Here is a 15,034-nt window from a genome sequence, read left to right on the forward strand (position 1 = left end):
ATATTTTATTTGCAGAAGTTGGCCAAACATTGTATTCAACCAAGCGTAGCAATACTTTAATATATGTTTACTTAAGTAAAAATAAAAAGTTTGGTGCAGTAAAACTATTCCTAGATGTACATTTATGTACACTTAGGAATCAATTAAACTAGTTACCATCCACATATGTGTGTGTTCTATTATATAATTGTTAGAGTATAGTAAAGTAAAGTGGAATGTGTTGATTTTTTTTGCTGGTTTCAGAAAAATATCACAGTTTTTAAGAAGAGTTGGCGCCCTGGACTTTCCTACAGGAAGTAAATATTAGGAATTTAGAGGTTTTTATCTGAAACTGACATCCATAATCTTAGTAAAGGGTTCTATTCTTATTACTAGATGCAGTTTGCATGTCCTCCCCATGCATGTCATCTTAAACTGGTGCATAGCGGTTTGTCCCGACTGCCTCTGTTGCTCTGTGACAGACTGGTGACCTGTCCTGAGTGGAGTCTGCCTCATGTCCACTACCTGCCGTCAGTGTGCAGCCCTGCATGGATCAGTGGGTATATAAGATGGATGGTTTCCATTACCTGATCTTCCTGAGGTCTTTCCAGACAGGAAGCATTCCAGTCAGCTTATGTATGCCTCTATCAGCCATCCTCCAGCCACCCAACCTGAAAATAACAACTAACTTTACTAAATTCAGCCTTATATCATGGAAGAGTAGAACAGAAAGAATAGTGAGAGCTGTCTTTGTCCCACAGTGGGGAAATTCAGGTGCATCAGCAGCAAGTAAATTGAAGAGCTGAGCACAGGAAAAATTCAGATTAAATAAAACGTGCAACTTAACAGGGTGACTTAAACGTATATGGAATCTGCTTTTCTAATTATGTATAAAAAAAAACAACAAGAAACTAATTTAAAGAATGCATTTAACAGCAGTGGTGGAAACAATTTATTGAGTTTGTTTGGAGCATTGCTGGATGTAAAGTCGAACAGCAGCTGGGAGGAAGGATCTGCGATGTCGCTCCTTTATGCACCTCGGATGCATCGGTCTGACACAGAAGGAGTTCTGCAGCAGCTTCATGCATGGGGTGGGAGACACTGTCCAACAGTGATGCTATGTCTGCCAGCGTTACACTGGGTCAGAGACATCCTACTACAGAGCTGGCCTTCCTGATGAGCTTATCTAACCACTTCCCCTCAGATACAAACTACTCCACAGAAGGTGGCTGATGCCACTACAGAGACAAGAAAAGGCTTTACGCAGATACTTTTTTAGGACAGGAATACAGTTGAATAATAAGGAAAACAACTCACTCTATCTCCTGTATCTGTGTGAGTTCTTCCATCCCAGCCAGGAGCTCCAGAACAACGTCAGCTTCCGATTGTCCGGAAGTTATTACGATTTCATTCAACCTTTTAACAAAGATTAACAAAGGTTATTCCATACCTGAAATTATGTCCTAGCATCACCTTTCTGCAGATTGCAGTTTCAGGTATAAGAACAAAACGTTCAGCTGTCAGAGTTCTCCTTTTAGGACCTCATGAAAGGAGGAACCAGCTCCATGGTGCTGTGGAGATGCTTTTGTCCAGCTGGGACGGAGAAGTCCAACGACAGGACAACGTCCCCAAACAGCTTGGATCAAAGCATATTTCACTGGCGCAATGGTCTAGTCAAAGTTCAGCCATGAATCTAATTGGGAACAAGACTTAAAAACTAAGTACAGTTTGTTGGAGCCAGAGCAAATTAGCAAAGAACAGGCAAGAGATCTACTCTGATGGAGACGCACCCCAAAAGAGTTTAATTGCAGAAAAAGGCGGTTCTACAAATCTTTGACCAAGGAGGATTTACTACAAATGCACACCAAAATATTTCGATTTGTATTTGTTTTGTTTCTTCCCTTTCACAATTATGTAGTATTAGTGCTTTTATTTTGTGTGGGTCTTCTAATAAAAGTCTGCTGGTAATGAAACAAAATGTAAGAGTGTTATAGAGATATAAATAGTTATGCAACCCACTGTATGGAGAAACAAGATGTATTATTACTACTACTACTTTATTTATAAAGCACTTTAAAACAACAGCACATGTGACAAAGTGCAGTACAGACAATAACCAATAAAAACAAACGAATATCACAATAGAAATAATATTAGATATTTGAATATTAGATTTCACTGAGTTGAAACCACCCAGCAACACTGATGTCAGTCAAATACGACAGCTCACGCAGAAGAAACTCACTTGAGAATCTGCAAAGCGTTCATATTCCTCAGAGCTTGTGCCAAACATCCCCAGCACTCCTCGTTCAGCTGCGTCGCTGCATCCAGACTTGGAGAGAAGGAGTCACGGCGTTCAGAAACACAAACATTTACATTTCTAATGGAGTCGAGAACGTCTGAGCGGCTGAGGTTTTACCAGAGATCTTCCAAAGCGGTGCACTCCTTCAGCGCTTCCATAAGCTGCAGCCTTCCAGCCGCTAACCATGCACAATGGGCCATGCTGCAGTGGAGGAGTGAAAACATTGCTCTTCATTTGCTCCATAACAGATGTTACACATTTACACAATGACATGCTGACTATACAGAGGAGCAGACTATTCTGCAGGCTTGGTGTGAACTGATGTGCTTACTTGAGCGATCGGAGGCGGGGCAACAATTTGGTCACGGTCTGAGCTGCTGCGTCGCTGATCACAACACCAGACAAGCTAGAGAGGAGAGAAAATGAGTTTTCATGAGTTCACCTTTTATAAAAGAGCCGCCACGTCTAGAACCGCCAGCGGAGGGCGTCACAAGTGGAGCGAGTACGATGCCAAAGTTAACGGGTCATCCAACAGAGAGTCTTCAGTTGTCTTCTTTTCTAAATAACGTCATAATAAAAATATTTGCTGCTGCTCACCTTTAGCTGCATTTACCTAATTGTAAAACCTAATCTGGACCTTGTCTTTTTTTTCCTTTTTTTGACGTAAGAAACACCCAAAAAAGCCCGATTTGGATCTTCAAAGTAATCGGGTGCAACGTGGAAATACTCATTCAGGAAATGTAACTCGTGTTTTCTGGCTCACCTTAAACGCTGAGCGGCTGTAGACACCAGGATGACGTGTAAGAGCTCCTCCACCACGGATACGGGGCTGTCTTTGATCCCAACGCTGCAGAGGAGAACAGGAAGCGCTCGTCACGCAGCACATTCAACACAGCCCATGTTCCACGTTGTGAGACTGTGAAAACTTTCACCTGATAGATGTGAGATTTGTTAATGAGGGCAGAAGGGAACAGAGTAATTCGGCTCCAGTCACGCCCAGTGTGTTGCTGAAGAAGCTAAAAAAAAATGGCAAAAAAAAGCAATCAGCCACAGTTGGTCGTCACAGGCTCAAACATTCAGCTTATGTGATGAATATTACTGTAATGGTACGGTATAATTTGCATTCTCTATGACTTACCTTATGTTTTTAGTCATTAACTGAGCCGGAAGTGTGACTTCCCTAATGGAAGAACAGAAACAGCGTTTTTGTTAACTTGTTAAATAAAACTTAACCTGAGGTGTTAACCCAGGACTGGTGAAAATCATGAACACGTGTGAAGTTCACTGCTACCTGTCTTGGCTCATTTCCGTGTTGTTCATCAGAACCAGCTGTAGTTTAGTGTGGTCAATCCTAAAAAAAAAAAAGAAAAGAGGTTGATTGTGTTAATGGCATAAATCCTGAAGCTGCTGAGCTTCTGCGGTGAGTTTAGGATCGGTGAGGCGTAAGTTCTGGTTGACCCGTGTGTCACCTGATGGTTTGGATGAGTTTGCTGCGCTGCAGGCAGCGACGCAGTAAACGCGCAGCTTCATCGTCGCTGATCCAACTTTCTTCAATGCTGATGAAGGAAAGTGAAGAGCGGCAGCATGTCGTCAGTAATCGTAGTTTTTCTGTGTTTTAACACCAGTTTACTTCATACTCACTGCCTATTTAATACCTGGGCTTCATAGAGGAAACAATGCAAACGCTAACTTTCGGTGAAAAGTAATAACATGTCTGTATGCTCTCACCTGACAGTGCATCCTCTTTGATTAGAGTTTAAAACCGCCACAAAGTTTTCAATCCACTCAGACTGCAGCAGGTTGTTCTTTAATCTGTGCAACAATAAAAAAAAACATAAAGAAAAAAAACACACACACACAGACGAACCATTTATTTGTTTCAGATTTTACATCTGATGACTGGATACAGGACAGGACAGGTCTAGACTGCAATGAACAATCAGAACTGCAGGGAGGATCATAAGGACTGGCCTAACCTCCAGCCAGGACTTGTACAGGTCATAGGTCAGAAAAATGGCTTCTCTGCAGACTCCACATTAAAGTAGAGACGCATCTGAAGACTGAAGGATACTGGCCCTCAAGGAGTGGAGCCAGAGACCAGTGGTTTAGACTATTATCTTCAGGCTGATGCTACGGAGCGCTATTAGCTAAAACCAGCCGGCACAGAGACACGTTCTCCTCCCAGGCTGTCTCTCTGATGAACACTCAGCGGTCAGAGGATCCGGATCTATTCCATGCTTATTTGCACCAATTCAACCAATCTTCCTCTTTTGTTGAAAATGCATATATTTATATTTACAAGAAATATCTTTCTAGTTATCTTGTCTGTAAATTGTGCTTACAAGACTCCAATGAGAGAAAAGTGGAACCAAAGTCAAATTTGTTGTTGTATAAAGAATTACAACCTGATTCTGAACACTTATTGAAATAACTGAGTTCAAGTGATTTAAGGAAAGCTCTATGAGATCTAAGGTCCAGTGACTAGATGATTTTTACGTTTCCGTTAATGCATCTACATAATATTTTAACTACACTAGTAGAAACACTAAAAATGGTGTAATTTAGTACCACACCACTAGTGGGCAGTATGTTCAAATTAATTTCTACTTATTGTAGTCATACTGCTGGCCCAGAAACTCAGATTTTGGTTCACCTGTTTCTTTGTTGTTTTTTTGTTGCCCATTTGATAATTTATTTTGGCAGAAACAAACATTGAAGTACAGTTAGTTTTACTGTGGGAGAATAAGCTGTTTGGCCTCCATGAAAACCGCTCTGACTGCATCATAAATTTTGTATTATTAAGTCAAAATATCACATACATTGTAAAAGAAAAATACTCTGGAAGGAAACAATGCTTCTACCTTTCATAAAAAGTTCAAGTTATATACTAAGACAATTAAAGACTGAAAAAAGGCACTTAAACCCATTAATGGTATGTATTGCACTGAATGAATTAACAGCCCCCCTCCAAACCCACCCTAGCAATAATTTCTTTTTATATTATTTTTTTTTTTTTTGGCTTTTGTGACTGTTGTTTAAGAACTATGACATATTTTCTAGTTAAAAAAGGCAACAGACTGTCTTTCCTGTGAACACAACAACGGAGACCAGGATGTTTTTGAATCTTTCGACTCAGAAACCTGTTTAAAATCACGCCGTTGTCAGAGAAAACGTGCACAGTAACAGTAAAAACACAACAAAACTTTAAAACCTCATGTGCACAGGGATTAAAAGTACTTTTTATTTCAAACTTTTTGGAAACAAGTAGGATATGATGCATTTTCTGCCATAACAATTAACAGAATTTGAGATAAAAGTCATCACCTATTAGAGAAAAATATCTATTTATGTCTAAAAGAAGGAACTTTTATCATGAGACCTTCACAATGTTTCTGAGGGTGAGAATTACTTACTCCACTTTGGTCAAACTGAGACCGTTGGACAAGATGTTAGCTAAACTGAGCAGATGATCACGCTGCAGCATGCTGTCTCTGACACTGGAGGACAAAAAGCAAAGAGTAAAACAACAATTCATTAAGTTATTTATTTGATAAGTTTGTTTTAAAGCACTGTTAAATCTTGTAATATCAGAAAATGAAAACCAAACTCTCATAAATATAGGAGAACACAAAGCAAAACAGCTTTAACTGGTCTGCTGCTTGAAAATCACAAAGTTCGGTTTGCACAACATGGCGGAGAACACGCCTATGAGATCAAAACTTTCTCTTTCTAACAGCATCGTAAAGTTATGAGTTACTTCTTCACTCGACATGTTCCTCTGAAAGATGATGCTGTTTTGCTGTGGATTTATCCTTCGCAAATACTCATATGAGCAGATTGGAACGGGAAGGGCAAATGGGCGTGGTTTGTTTTGGTCTACAGACGCTGCTTAAGCTCCACCTAGTGGTGAAAAATCGCTTATTACTCTTTTAAGGTCAAATGACAGAGATTTAACTGTTTGGCCTCAATGACAAAAAGTATTTTTGCTCATTCAAGGCAAGGCTTTCAAACATGAGACCACTGTCCCAGCTGTTGGGCATGGCCAGAATTATGCCAGAAGCTTGTTGATGCTACAAAAAGTGCCGCTTGATAGGAGACTTTTTACCAAATGTTAGTAGGAGTCTATGTGTGGATTTGAGGGGATATCTAATTTATTTAATTATATTTAGTTTATTTAAATCATGACAAAGACCCATATGGATGTAATTCATACCCAAATGAGAACAACCAAACTGGAATGATGAGCCTTCAGCTGTTGCTGTTCAAACATTTGCGTGTATCATTTCTGAAACTGGCCTACGGCTCATCTAAAAGCTGAGCGGAAATAAACCCAAACACATTAACGTGACAAAGTTGTCTCACCTCAGAGTTTTTCCCCCTCCTCCTTTTTGTTTGAACCAGATGAGACACCTTTCATCGTCTCCCAAACTGCCAAAAACACAACAGAGTTATGGGACTAGGAGACACGAAGGCGTTTCTTCCTGTGTGCTCACAGACTTACCTGACTTCCACAGCGGAAACGTCAGTGCAGCTACACAACCTTCTGGCTACGTTCAACAGCCCCACGGGGCTCAATCTGTTCTTACTAAGGCTGAAAAGGAAGAAACATTTAAGATCAGAGGGCATTTCAGTCATGGAAAATATTACACTGCTAGAGGTAAAATTCTGTGTAAGAGCATTTTGTGTAATGCTCTCCTCTGCACAGCCTCTTCATATTAAAGGTGCAGCAAAAAGCAGAATAACGACAAATGGATCTTACTTAATGTAGCTGCTGACTCTAAGCCTCGGAAGAGACCCCAATAAAGAGCTCACTCCTTCATCCTCCAGCTGGTTTCCTGATAAACTGCAGCAGAAAAGGCAGAAAAATATTCTATTCAAATCACTAGGAGGCGTAGAAATTACAATGTAGTTGTGTTATGTTCGCAGGGTAATAAGGAAAGGTTGTTTGATGTAGGGCTGGGCGATATGGCTTAAAAATAAAATCTCAGATTTTATTATATCAAATCCAATTAACAATTTTTCGTTTCACAAAAATAAATGAAACAAAATTAATTTAAAAACTAAACTTGATTTTATTTCAAGCATTTCATCTGGGAGTTGACCTGAATTCAAAGTGCAACTAAATACAAGCTGTGAAACATGCCTGTAGAACAAGATGGCCGCCCTGCCGATGTAAACAATGAAAACATCTGTGGCGTCTCTGCATTTGGGGCGATGCCGCTGTGGAGCGCTATGTTCACAATAATCAGTGGGACATGATTGTTATTTATAGAGTAATACTGTAAAACAATTGTGTCTATATATCTAAGTCTGCCAGAAAACTGACAAGCTCAGCAGCTAAATCCTCTTGAGGCGCCTTGATATTGGGGCCGGGCCAACAACGTTTGTTTAAATAACGAACATCTGAAATGGCAGTGAGCGTGGCCAACACGCTCTCAGTAGACAGCTGTGGGGCATAAATCCGGATCGTCCAATCAAAATACTGGAAATGCACACATTACATTTATATTCTGCCGGATAGTGTGTGACCTCCTAGTGTTGGTTGGCCTTGCTACTTCAATGAAGGATTGATGTGAATCTTCTCTGTTCAATAAATTAACATTATTAGTGAGCCTTTATTTGTAATTTTATGTTTATAATTTTAATTACATTTAGCTTATATAAAAAGCCATTTTTAGCATTTTGGTTTATGCTAATAAACAAATATGATTCATTATTTTAAAATTAATCAAAGTGAGGTTGTATGCATCACAAAAAAAACAGTCACTGCTAATCGGTGTTGAGTTTTTGTGCCCAACTTAACTGATTATGCCAGAGATGCCACTGCAAAATATAACTAAATGTTTGCTGCTAGAGGGATTAAACAATGAGCTGAGAACAAGCTTCACTTTACCTGTTTAACTTCAAACTAACTTAAAAAAGTTTCCTGTTTACAATATTTTCCTAAACACATATTAAGCGTTGCTGCTTTTCTCTTCATGGAAGCCCAATGAGTTCATTGGCAAAATAAAACCCTGATTTTCCAAAAATGTAATCTTAATAAATTGTGAATTCGGATTAACTGATTAAATCGATTTATCGCCCAGCCCTAGTTTGCTGTGGTTCATACTCAAGATAAGAGAGCTGCCGGGTCTGCTGCAGGATCTCAAGCAGTCGGTCCAATAAGACAAAGTTGGCTCCTTTGAAAGAAAAGTCTGTTAACCTGAGAACAAAGACAGAAACAGATTAATGAAGGTTTTTCTCCTACCTATCAATGTGACCTAAATCGACAGTATGCTGGATAATATACAGGTTTGTATTTACAGCGCTTTAACAAAATTATCCATACCGCTTGGAAAGGAAATAAAACTAAATAATAAATTTTCAGCCCCCTCTAGGTTAATACATTGTAGAACCACCTTTTATTGTAACTACAGCTGTAATTCTTCTGGGATATGTCTCCTAATATTGAGTCTAATCCATCCCACAGCATCTCTGGCTGGAGGGTGAACCTCCACCCTGGTCTCAGGTCTGCAGCCTTTTCAGATTTTTTTGCAGATCTGTTTATCTCTCCACCGGCTTCCTTGTCAATGCCGTAAAAGGTATCGCTTACTGCATGATTCCTCTATCCCCATGCTCAGCAATGAGGAGGATGTTTGCTTCGGGTGAGGTTTTTTTTTTTTTTTTTTTACCACACAAAGTGCTTTGCACTTAGAACACCATCTGCATGTCTGCTCTGCCCCTTATTTGGCTCCTGGAGACCAACCAATGAGATTTCTTCTGGCTTCCATTCAAAGCTTCTGGCTACTTTTCTGCAAAGATCAAATCTAGAAAATTATCCTGAAGCGAGATGTCCTGACAACAGATTTTCCCGACTGAGCTGTGTATCTCTGCAGCTCCTCCAGAGTCACCACGGGCCTCTGATTAATGTTCTCCTTGTCCGTTTAGGTGGACGTCAGCGTCTTGGTAGGTCTGATGTCGCTCTATCTTATCTCCATGTTGAGGTGATGGATTGATCAGAGCTCTGGGAGACGTTCAAAGATTAGGATGCTGTAGTAGAACCTGAACCTGCTTTAAACTGGACCAGAACGTTCTCCCTGACCCGTCTGCTGCGTTCCCTGGTCTCCATGATGCTGAGGATTTCACAGGTGGATTGATATGAAGATTAAAATAAACACATGGGGGATCTATTGACTAACCTCTGAGGTGCTGATGGTGACTGGTTGTAGTGGAGTTTATTTAACGGGATCAGAGTAAAGACAACTGAATATTATTGCAACTTACACCTTTCAGATTTTTTTTTAATTTGTAATAAATGTAGAAAACCATGTTATTTTCCCTCAGCTTCATATATATCCATTACTTCTTTGTTTATCTTATAAAATCCAAAGAAAATCTTTAGAAGTTTGAGATTGGAACGTGGAATGTAAGTGAGAACACTTCAGCAAAGTCCTGCAAATGTGACTAATATGAACCAGAAGTTTTGCTTTTTCGCCATTTAAGGCCAGCGAACGCAGCAAAGTTTCACCGTTGGCTGCGGCTGAAAGCTCCCTGTGCCACACACCCAGCTTAGATCATTTCTGGATAAGTCATGCCAGCACGGAGACTAAAAGTGAAACTGGGCCTTGCAGATTCTGTTTTTCTGTGGCTGTAATAATGTGTGAGTCAGGCGATGAGCGGAGAAAACAAAACTGTTAGAAAGAGCAGAGAGAAGTCAACGCTGGTGTTTGGGACTGTGCTGCGTTACACACCTAAAGTTTACTTGATCCTCCTCGACCGCATCAAAATGAAAGAAGGATTCATTCTGCGGACTAAACAAGAAATAAAAGCAATGAATGAATAAACAATTGAATGATTTATAATTACATTGCAGTTTTCTTACTCGTAGCCAAACATGTCAAACGAATCCACATTAAAATATAAAGAACACCTTTGACGCGTTGGAGTGAAAGCAGTACCTGAGCTCCACGGATGAGAGCCGGCGGCTGTCAGAGAAACAGCTGATCAGGGTCAGAGCGTCAGCGGTGGACGTGATACTGTGACTGACACTACGGACGAAGGGAAAAGGTTGTTTAGAACCAAAACCACCCAACAGGTCTCCATAATGAAACTTTGATAAATCCAATGCCTTAAATTATATTTTAGCCGTTGAAACAAAGAGTGTCACACGTTTTAGTTCATACTAGACTGGTAACAACGAGTTTAACGCTGCATTTCTGATGTTTAGGTATGAAGCACCAATCCAGGCTTTCCATGTCATGATCTTTGAGTTCTTGGTTTTTCCTAGATCAAGCCTTTGTTAGTTATTTTCCTTTTGTGTTTGTTCATGTTAGTTCTCACTTTTGCATATTTCAGCTACTTAACAGGTTCTTGATCCTGTCCTGTTTATTTGATTAGATTGCCTTCTGTGTCAACCCCCTTAAACGTAAATTTAAGGGTCTATTGTCCTACATGCGCTGCTGTAATGTTGCCAACACTTTGTGGGGGTCTAACAGTTTACATCCGACCACATTTTGTGAAACATCGAGTTATAAAAGAACATTTTTCTCCAGCAAATCTTTTGGTTTCTGTATGGATGTGAACGTCTTACTTGAGTTTCTGTAGCGACGGCATCCTTTGCAATACTCTCAGATGTTCAATAGATTTCTCAACAAATGAGCACTGAATAAACCTAAAAAGACAGAAGAATATAATATATGGATCTGCGCAGTCATGGTATTAATTAAAAGCCAGTGGATGTACAGTGGTTAAGCTCACTCTAGCTCCACACTGAGGCGACACTGGACCAGTTTCCTGCACACTTTGTTCACATCAGATGGTGTCAGGGAGCTTTTGTTGATGCTAAAAAAAACAGAAGAAAAATTGCCAAATGTTCCTTTAAGGGTTTTTAAAGATGCTTTTCATCCATGTTTCAGTCTACTGTACCTGAACACTTTTTTCCTCGGTTGACTAAAATGAGAGAAAAGTAAGTAAAACACATTAATCTTGAATGTGATGAGGTGATGAACGTCAAAGTTTTCACAAAAATGTTTTTTTTTTTTACCTCGTGTCAGAGCTAAACTGTAGCTTCACCTGGTCTTTGCCTCCATCACTTTTTTAAACAGAAAAACAATACAGTGATTTTATGCTCTAAAAATCAATATTGAACAGCACTTGTCAATAGCTGCTACAGCTAATTACAGATGTTTGCAATGTTAACATTCCTTATCAGAATTGTTTTGAATTTCCTGCCATTTGTACTCTAGTAAGTTTTCATTGGAATACAGTTAAAAGCAAGTAAAGCCTCATGATGAATGGTCCAGTGAGACATAATTTGGTCCAGATGCAGACCAGTGATGGATTATAAAAGGGTCCATTTGAAGGGCGATGCTACCTGTTGGTACACTTTGACTGGGGTTAGGTTTCAGGTTTACTTGAAACAACCTCCACAGCTCAGGAGGAATACAACTATTAGTTGTGCACTCCAATAATTTGGGCTTCATGAAAGAAAAAAGCCAAAATAAATGGTATTTGTAGTTTGCCACAAGCCACGTAGAGGACCCAGCAAACACTAGAGAGACGATGCTCTGATCAATTTGACCTACATTCAAAATGTTAGTGCAGCAGAGAAGTCATACTGCACCCACCCCCCCCCCCCCCCCCGAGCAGACACCCCCCACTGTGAAGCATGGTGATGGCAGCATAATGCTGTGGGGAGACAGTTTTCCTCAGTAAGGTCACAATCAAGGTCAAATTTGATTTGATTTGGGGAGAACCTGTTGGACGGTGCAAAAGACTTGAGACTGTGTTAGAATGGCCTAGTCAAAGTCCAGAAACTACAGCAACACTTAAACACTGATGTTCCCAGATGCCCTCCGTCCAACCTGAGTGAACTGAGCTACTGTGCAAAGAGGAATGGGTAAAGATTTCATTCTCTAGAAATCCAAAAAACTGGCAGGTTCTGCTCTGATAGAATCAAACTATCGGCTAAAACATAGACGGGACGATACCTTATGTAAATCTGAGTCAAGCTGTTACAGGAGCACAACGCATCCGCCAGCATAACCACTCCATCAACGCTGACGCCATTGTCGCTGAAACTGAAAAACACAGACACAGAAAATACGATGAGGCAGGAGATCTCAGGGTTGTGGTTAGATAAGACACAGAAAACAGGAAGCTTGTTTGGAACCGGTTTGGTAGGACAACCACAGCCCTGTTTTCCAAGCTCACTGTCCGTGCAACAAAACAACGCAGAAGGGCGACAACAGAAAGTTCAGCCAGAACACATACTGACAGCATTTTTATTCACCTCACAGTAAAGTCACCCAGGAGACTTAATAACCAATATACTTACAGATTAGCTAATACACTTACTTCACTTGTCGGACTTTGCTTAGTCGATGCAGGAAGTCCAACAACTTCTTTAGTCCTTTGTCGCCTAAGTTGTTACAAGACAAGCTAGAAATATCAAATAAAAACAGCCTGCCGTTATTCTCAGTGTATTGAGTGGAAGTGTATTAGTAGCTGGTTTCTCTTTCTACTCTATGTGGCCTTTTATGTGTTTTTTTTGTGTCTTACTCCAACTCAGAGAGACCAGAGGACGTTCCTAAACTTTTCCAAACTCTTTCCAGGTCGTTGGGCTCCAGACTACAGCAGCTGAGGCTGAAACAGGAAACAGGTTAATGCATCATCTCCAGATTTAACTCCAACAAGAATACATTCGAACGACTTTGGTTTTGTTGAGGAGCCGAAAGCAGAGATAAGGACAGGAGGCAGATGAGGAAAAGGGGTTTTCACAGCAGGAAACAGACTGGCGACAGCAACGGAGGACCTGACAATGCAGTAACTGAGGAGCTTGATTCCTCAGTGCTACGCAGGTGAGTAACCGAGCAGATGAGGACAAGCTGTGGGAGAAAATAAAACTAGGGCACTGAGGGGAAGAGCTAAATCAACCAGGGAACAGAGATAATTAAAGGCATACTATGCAACATTTTTCAGTTAATTAATGTGTTCCATACCGTTTTGGATGATTAAATGAGTCATTTCAGGTCGAACAAAGGTTTTCTCGGCCGCCCTGGTGGTCTGTGGGGGAAATACCGTACTTGCAATTGCAGGAGCCCTCGGCCCGCACCCACAGGCTCAGAAGTCTGGTGCATTGCGAGAGTCGGTCTTGCTTTATGGCGAGAACTGCTACACGCCCCCAGTGAAAGGCATGCTTGTTGCTAGCGCAGTGGCGATATTTGTGCAGTTATCATGGCGGAACCAGCGAGAAAACAGCAAAAGCCCATGTTGGAGCAGGCAAGAAAGAGGAAAAGGGCTCTGGACAGAGAGAGGAGTCGTACACGGGTGAACATCGGGCAAGCTTTTTCCGAATGGCGAGAGCTAAAAGAAAAAGAAGGCTGCAAGGCTGACGCGGACCTCGCGTTTCTGCTGATGCGATTGTAAGTAACATTGGAATGGTTTCTCTCTCTCTGTGTGCATGTTCATACTTTCACTGTGTTAGTCATTGTTTGTACTGCCGTTTTTTTTACTTTTCGTTGCGTTCGCCTGTCTGCTAAGCTCAAAACAACTGCGCCTGGCTTGACGGAGAAACCAGAACAGCTGAGCATCTTTACGACAGTGCACTTTTACTTTCGCCCTCTGGGGGGAGCCTCGCTGGAAAACCAACCCCGGTTGCATAGTATACCTTTAACAGAACGTCACACTCGTGTCCTCAAGAGCTGCCATCCCACGGCTCAGATGCGTCCCTTCTCCAGCACGCCTAAATCTAACGAAGGGCTCGTTACCGGGCCTCTGCGGAGCTGAATGAATGCTGATGAGGGAATTCAGACATGATGGAGCAGGGAGGCATCAAAAAGAAACCAACGCAAACATGGGTGGATCACTAAACCTCCAGTAGACAATAATTAATAAACTAAACTTAATAAAAGGATGAATTGCAATAAAACTGGAGCTGCAGGGGTGAAAGCATCTCCATACAAACCAGAGCATCTTAGACGGAGCATTCGTTTTTTCTCTCCCTCCAGAGAACACCACAGACACCTGAACTGGATCCTGCAGTCTGTGAAGTAAAAGTTGACACCTGGATTAGCACGACTCCACATTTAGTTTAGAGTCTGACATCATGGAGGCTGTGGTGTGAACATTAAGCTGTTTTGTACCTGATGCGCATCTCCACCACAGACGGACAGCGAGGAAGCAAAGCGGTGATGACCCCCACGCACCGCACCGAGGAGCAGCTACCATCCAAGCTGACGTATGACCAAAGGAAAACCACAAAATGCTGCTGTTTACTCCACATTCACTGTGTAGCTGTTGTTTTATGGGACGGACGTTTTGACTTACATAATCCTCTCAGAGATACTGAGCCTTGGCACAAACTGAGTCAGCGCTTTTAAAGTTTCCTCATCCCACGCGCCTCCAGACAGACTGAAGGACACAGGCAGAGAAGTCCGAAACAGCATCGGGTTTGTTAGCTCCAACATAAACCAGGTAAACATGGCTTACAATGCTGTGGAAAACTACTTTGTTTTTTTTGTCACATTTAAACGTTTAAGATCATCAAACAAATCTGAAAATCAGACAAAGACAGTCGCCTCATGCTAAAAATAAAAAGGTTGTTAGCAGATGACATCAAGCACTCTGTTAACTGGTTCACTAACGGTTTGTTTTTGGGGTTTTTTAACATGAATGGTTTTAACATGAATGTTTATTTGGTCTAGATTTAGGTCTAGACTTTGACTAAGCCTCTCCAAAGCATTCTTTTTTTTCAGCCATTCAGAAGTGGACTTG

The 15,034-nt window shown here is 41.1% G+C and overlaps 1 protein-coding gene across 1 annotated transcript in view; it reads right to left on the minus strand.

Annotated features, from left to right (window-relative positions):
* nlrc5 (NLR family, CARD domain containing 5) overlaps window positions 1–15,034 on the minus strand; it is a 52,367-nt gene that overhangs the window by 7,617 nt on the left and 29,716 nt on the right. The window contains exons 20-47 of the mRNA XM_036126489.1: window positions 14,588–14,671; window positions 14,404–14,493; window positions 14,226–14,303; window positions 12,821–12,904; window positions 12,617–12,700; window positions 12,250–12,339; window positions 11,304–11,351; window positions 11,186–11,209; window positions 11,018–11,101; window positions 10,851–10,931; window positions 10,219–10,308; window positions 10,012–10,071; window positions 8,391–8,483; window positions 7,041–7,124; window positions 6,783–6,872; window positions 6,644–6,709; window positions 5,695–5,778; window positions 4,010–4,093; window positions 3,751–3,837; window positions 3,573–3,632; window positions 3,420–3,461; window positions 3,214–3,297; window positions 3,045–3,128; window positions 2,613–2,687; window positions 2,399–2,482; window positions 2,225–2,311; window positions 1,297–1,395; window positions 567–650 (exon numbers count right to left, since the gene is read on the minus strand). Coding sequence (XP_035982382.1) covers window positions 567–650; window positions 1,297–1,395; window positions 2,225–2,311; window positions 2,399–2,482; window positions 2,613–2,687; window positions 3,045–3,128; window positions 3,214–3,297; window positions 3,420–3,461; window positions 3,573–3,632; window positions 3,751–3,837; window positions 4,010–4,093; window positions 5,695–5,778; window positions 6,644–6,709; window positions 6,783–6,872; window positions 7,041–7,124; window positions 8,391–8,483; window positions 10,012–10,071; window positions 10,219–10,308; window positions 10,851–10,931; window positions 11,018–11,101; window positions 11,186–11,209; window positions 11,304–11,351; window positions 12,250–12,339; window positions 12,617–12,700; window positions 12,821–12,904; window positions 14,226–14,303; window positions 14,404–14,493; window positions 14,588–14,671 — 2,184 coding nt within the window. The remainder of the gene's footprint in view (window positions 1–566; window positions 651–1,296; window positions 1,396–2,224; window positions 2,312–2,398; window positions 2,483–2,612; window positions 2,688–3,044; window positions 3,129–3,213; window positions 3,298–3,419; window positions 3,462–3,572; window positions 3,633–3,750; window positions 3,838–4,009; window positions 4,094–5,694; window positions 5,779–6,643; window positions 6,710–6,782; window positions 6,873–7,040; window positions 7,125–8,390; window positions 8,484–10,011; window positions 10,072–10,218; window positions 10,309–10,850; window positions 10,932–11,017; window positions 11,102–11,185; window positions 11,210–11,303; window positions 11,352–12,249; window positions 12,340–12,616; window positions 12,701–12,820; window positions 12,905–14,225; window positions 14,304–14,403; window positions 14,494–14,587; window positions 14,672–15,034) is intronic.

This window comes from Fundulus heteroclitus, chromosome 2 (assembly GCF_011125445.2).
Source record: "Fundulus heteroclitus isolate FHET01 chromosome 2, MU-UCD_Fhet_4.1, whole genome shotgun sequence".
NCBI lineage: Eukaryota > Metazoa > Chordata > Actinopteri > Cyprinodontiformes > Fundulidae > Fundulus > Fundulus heteroclitus.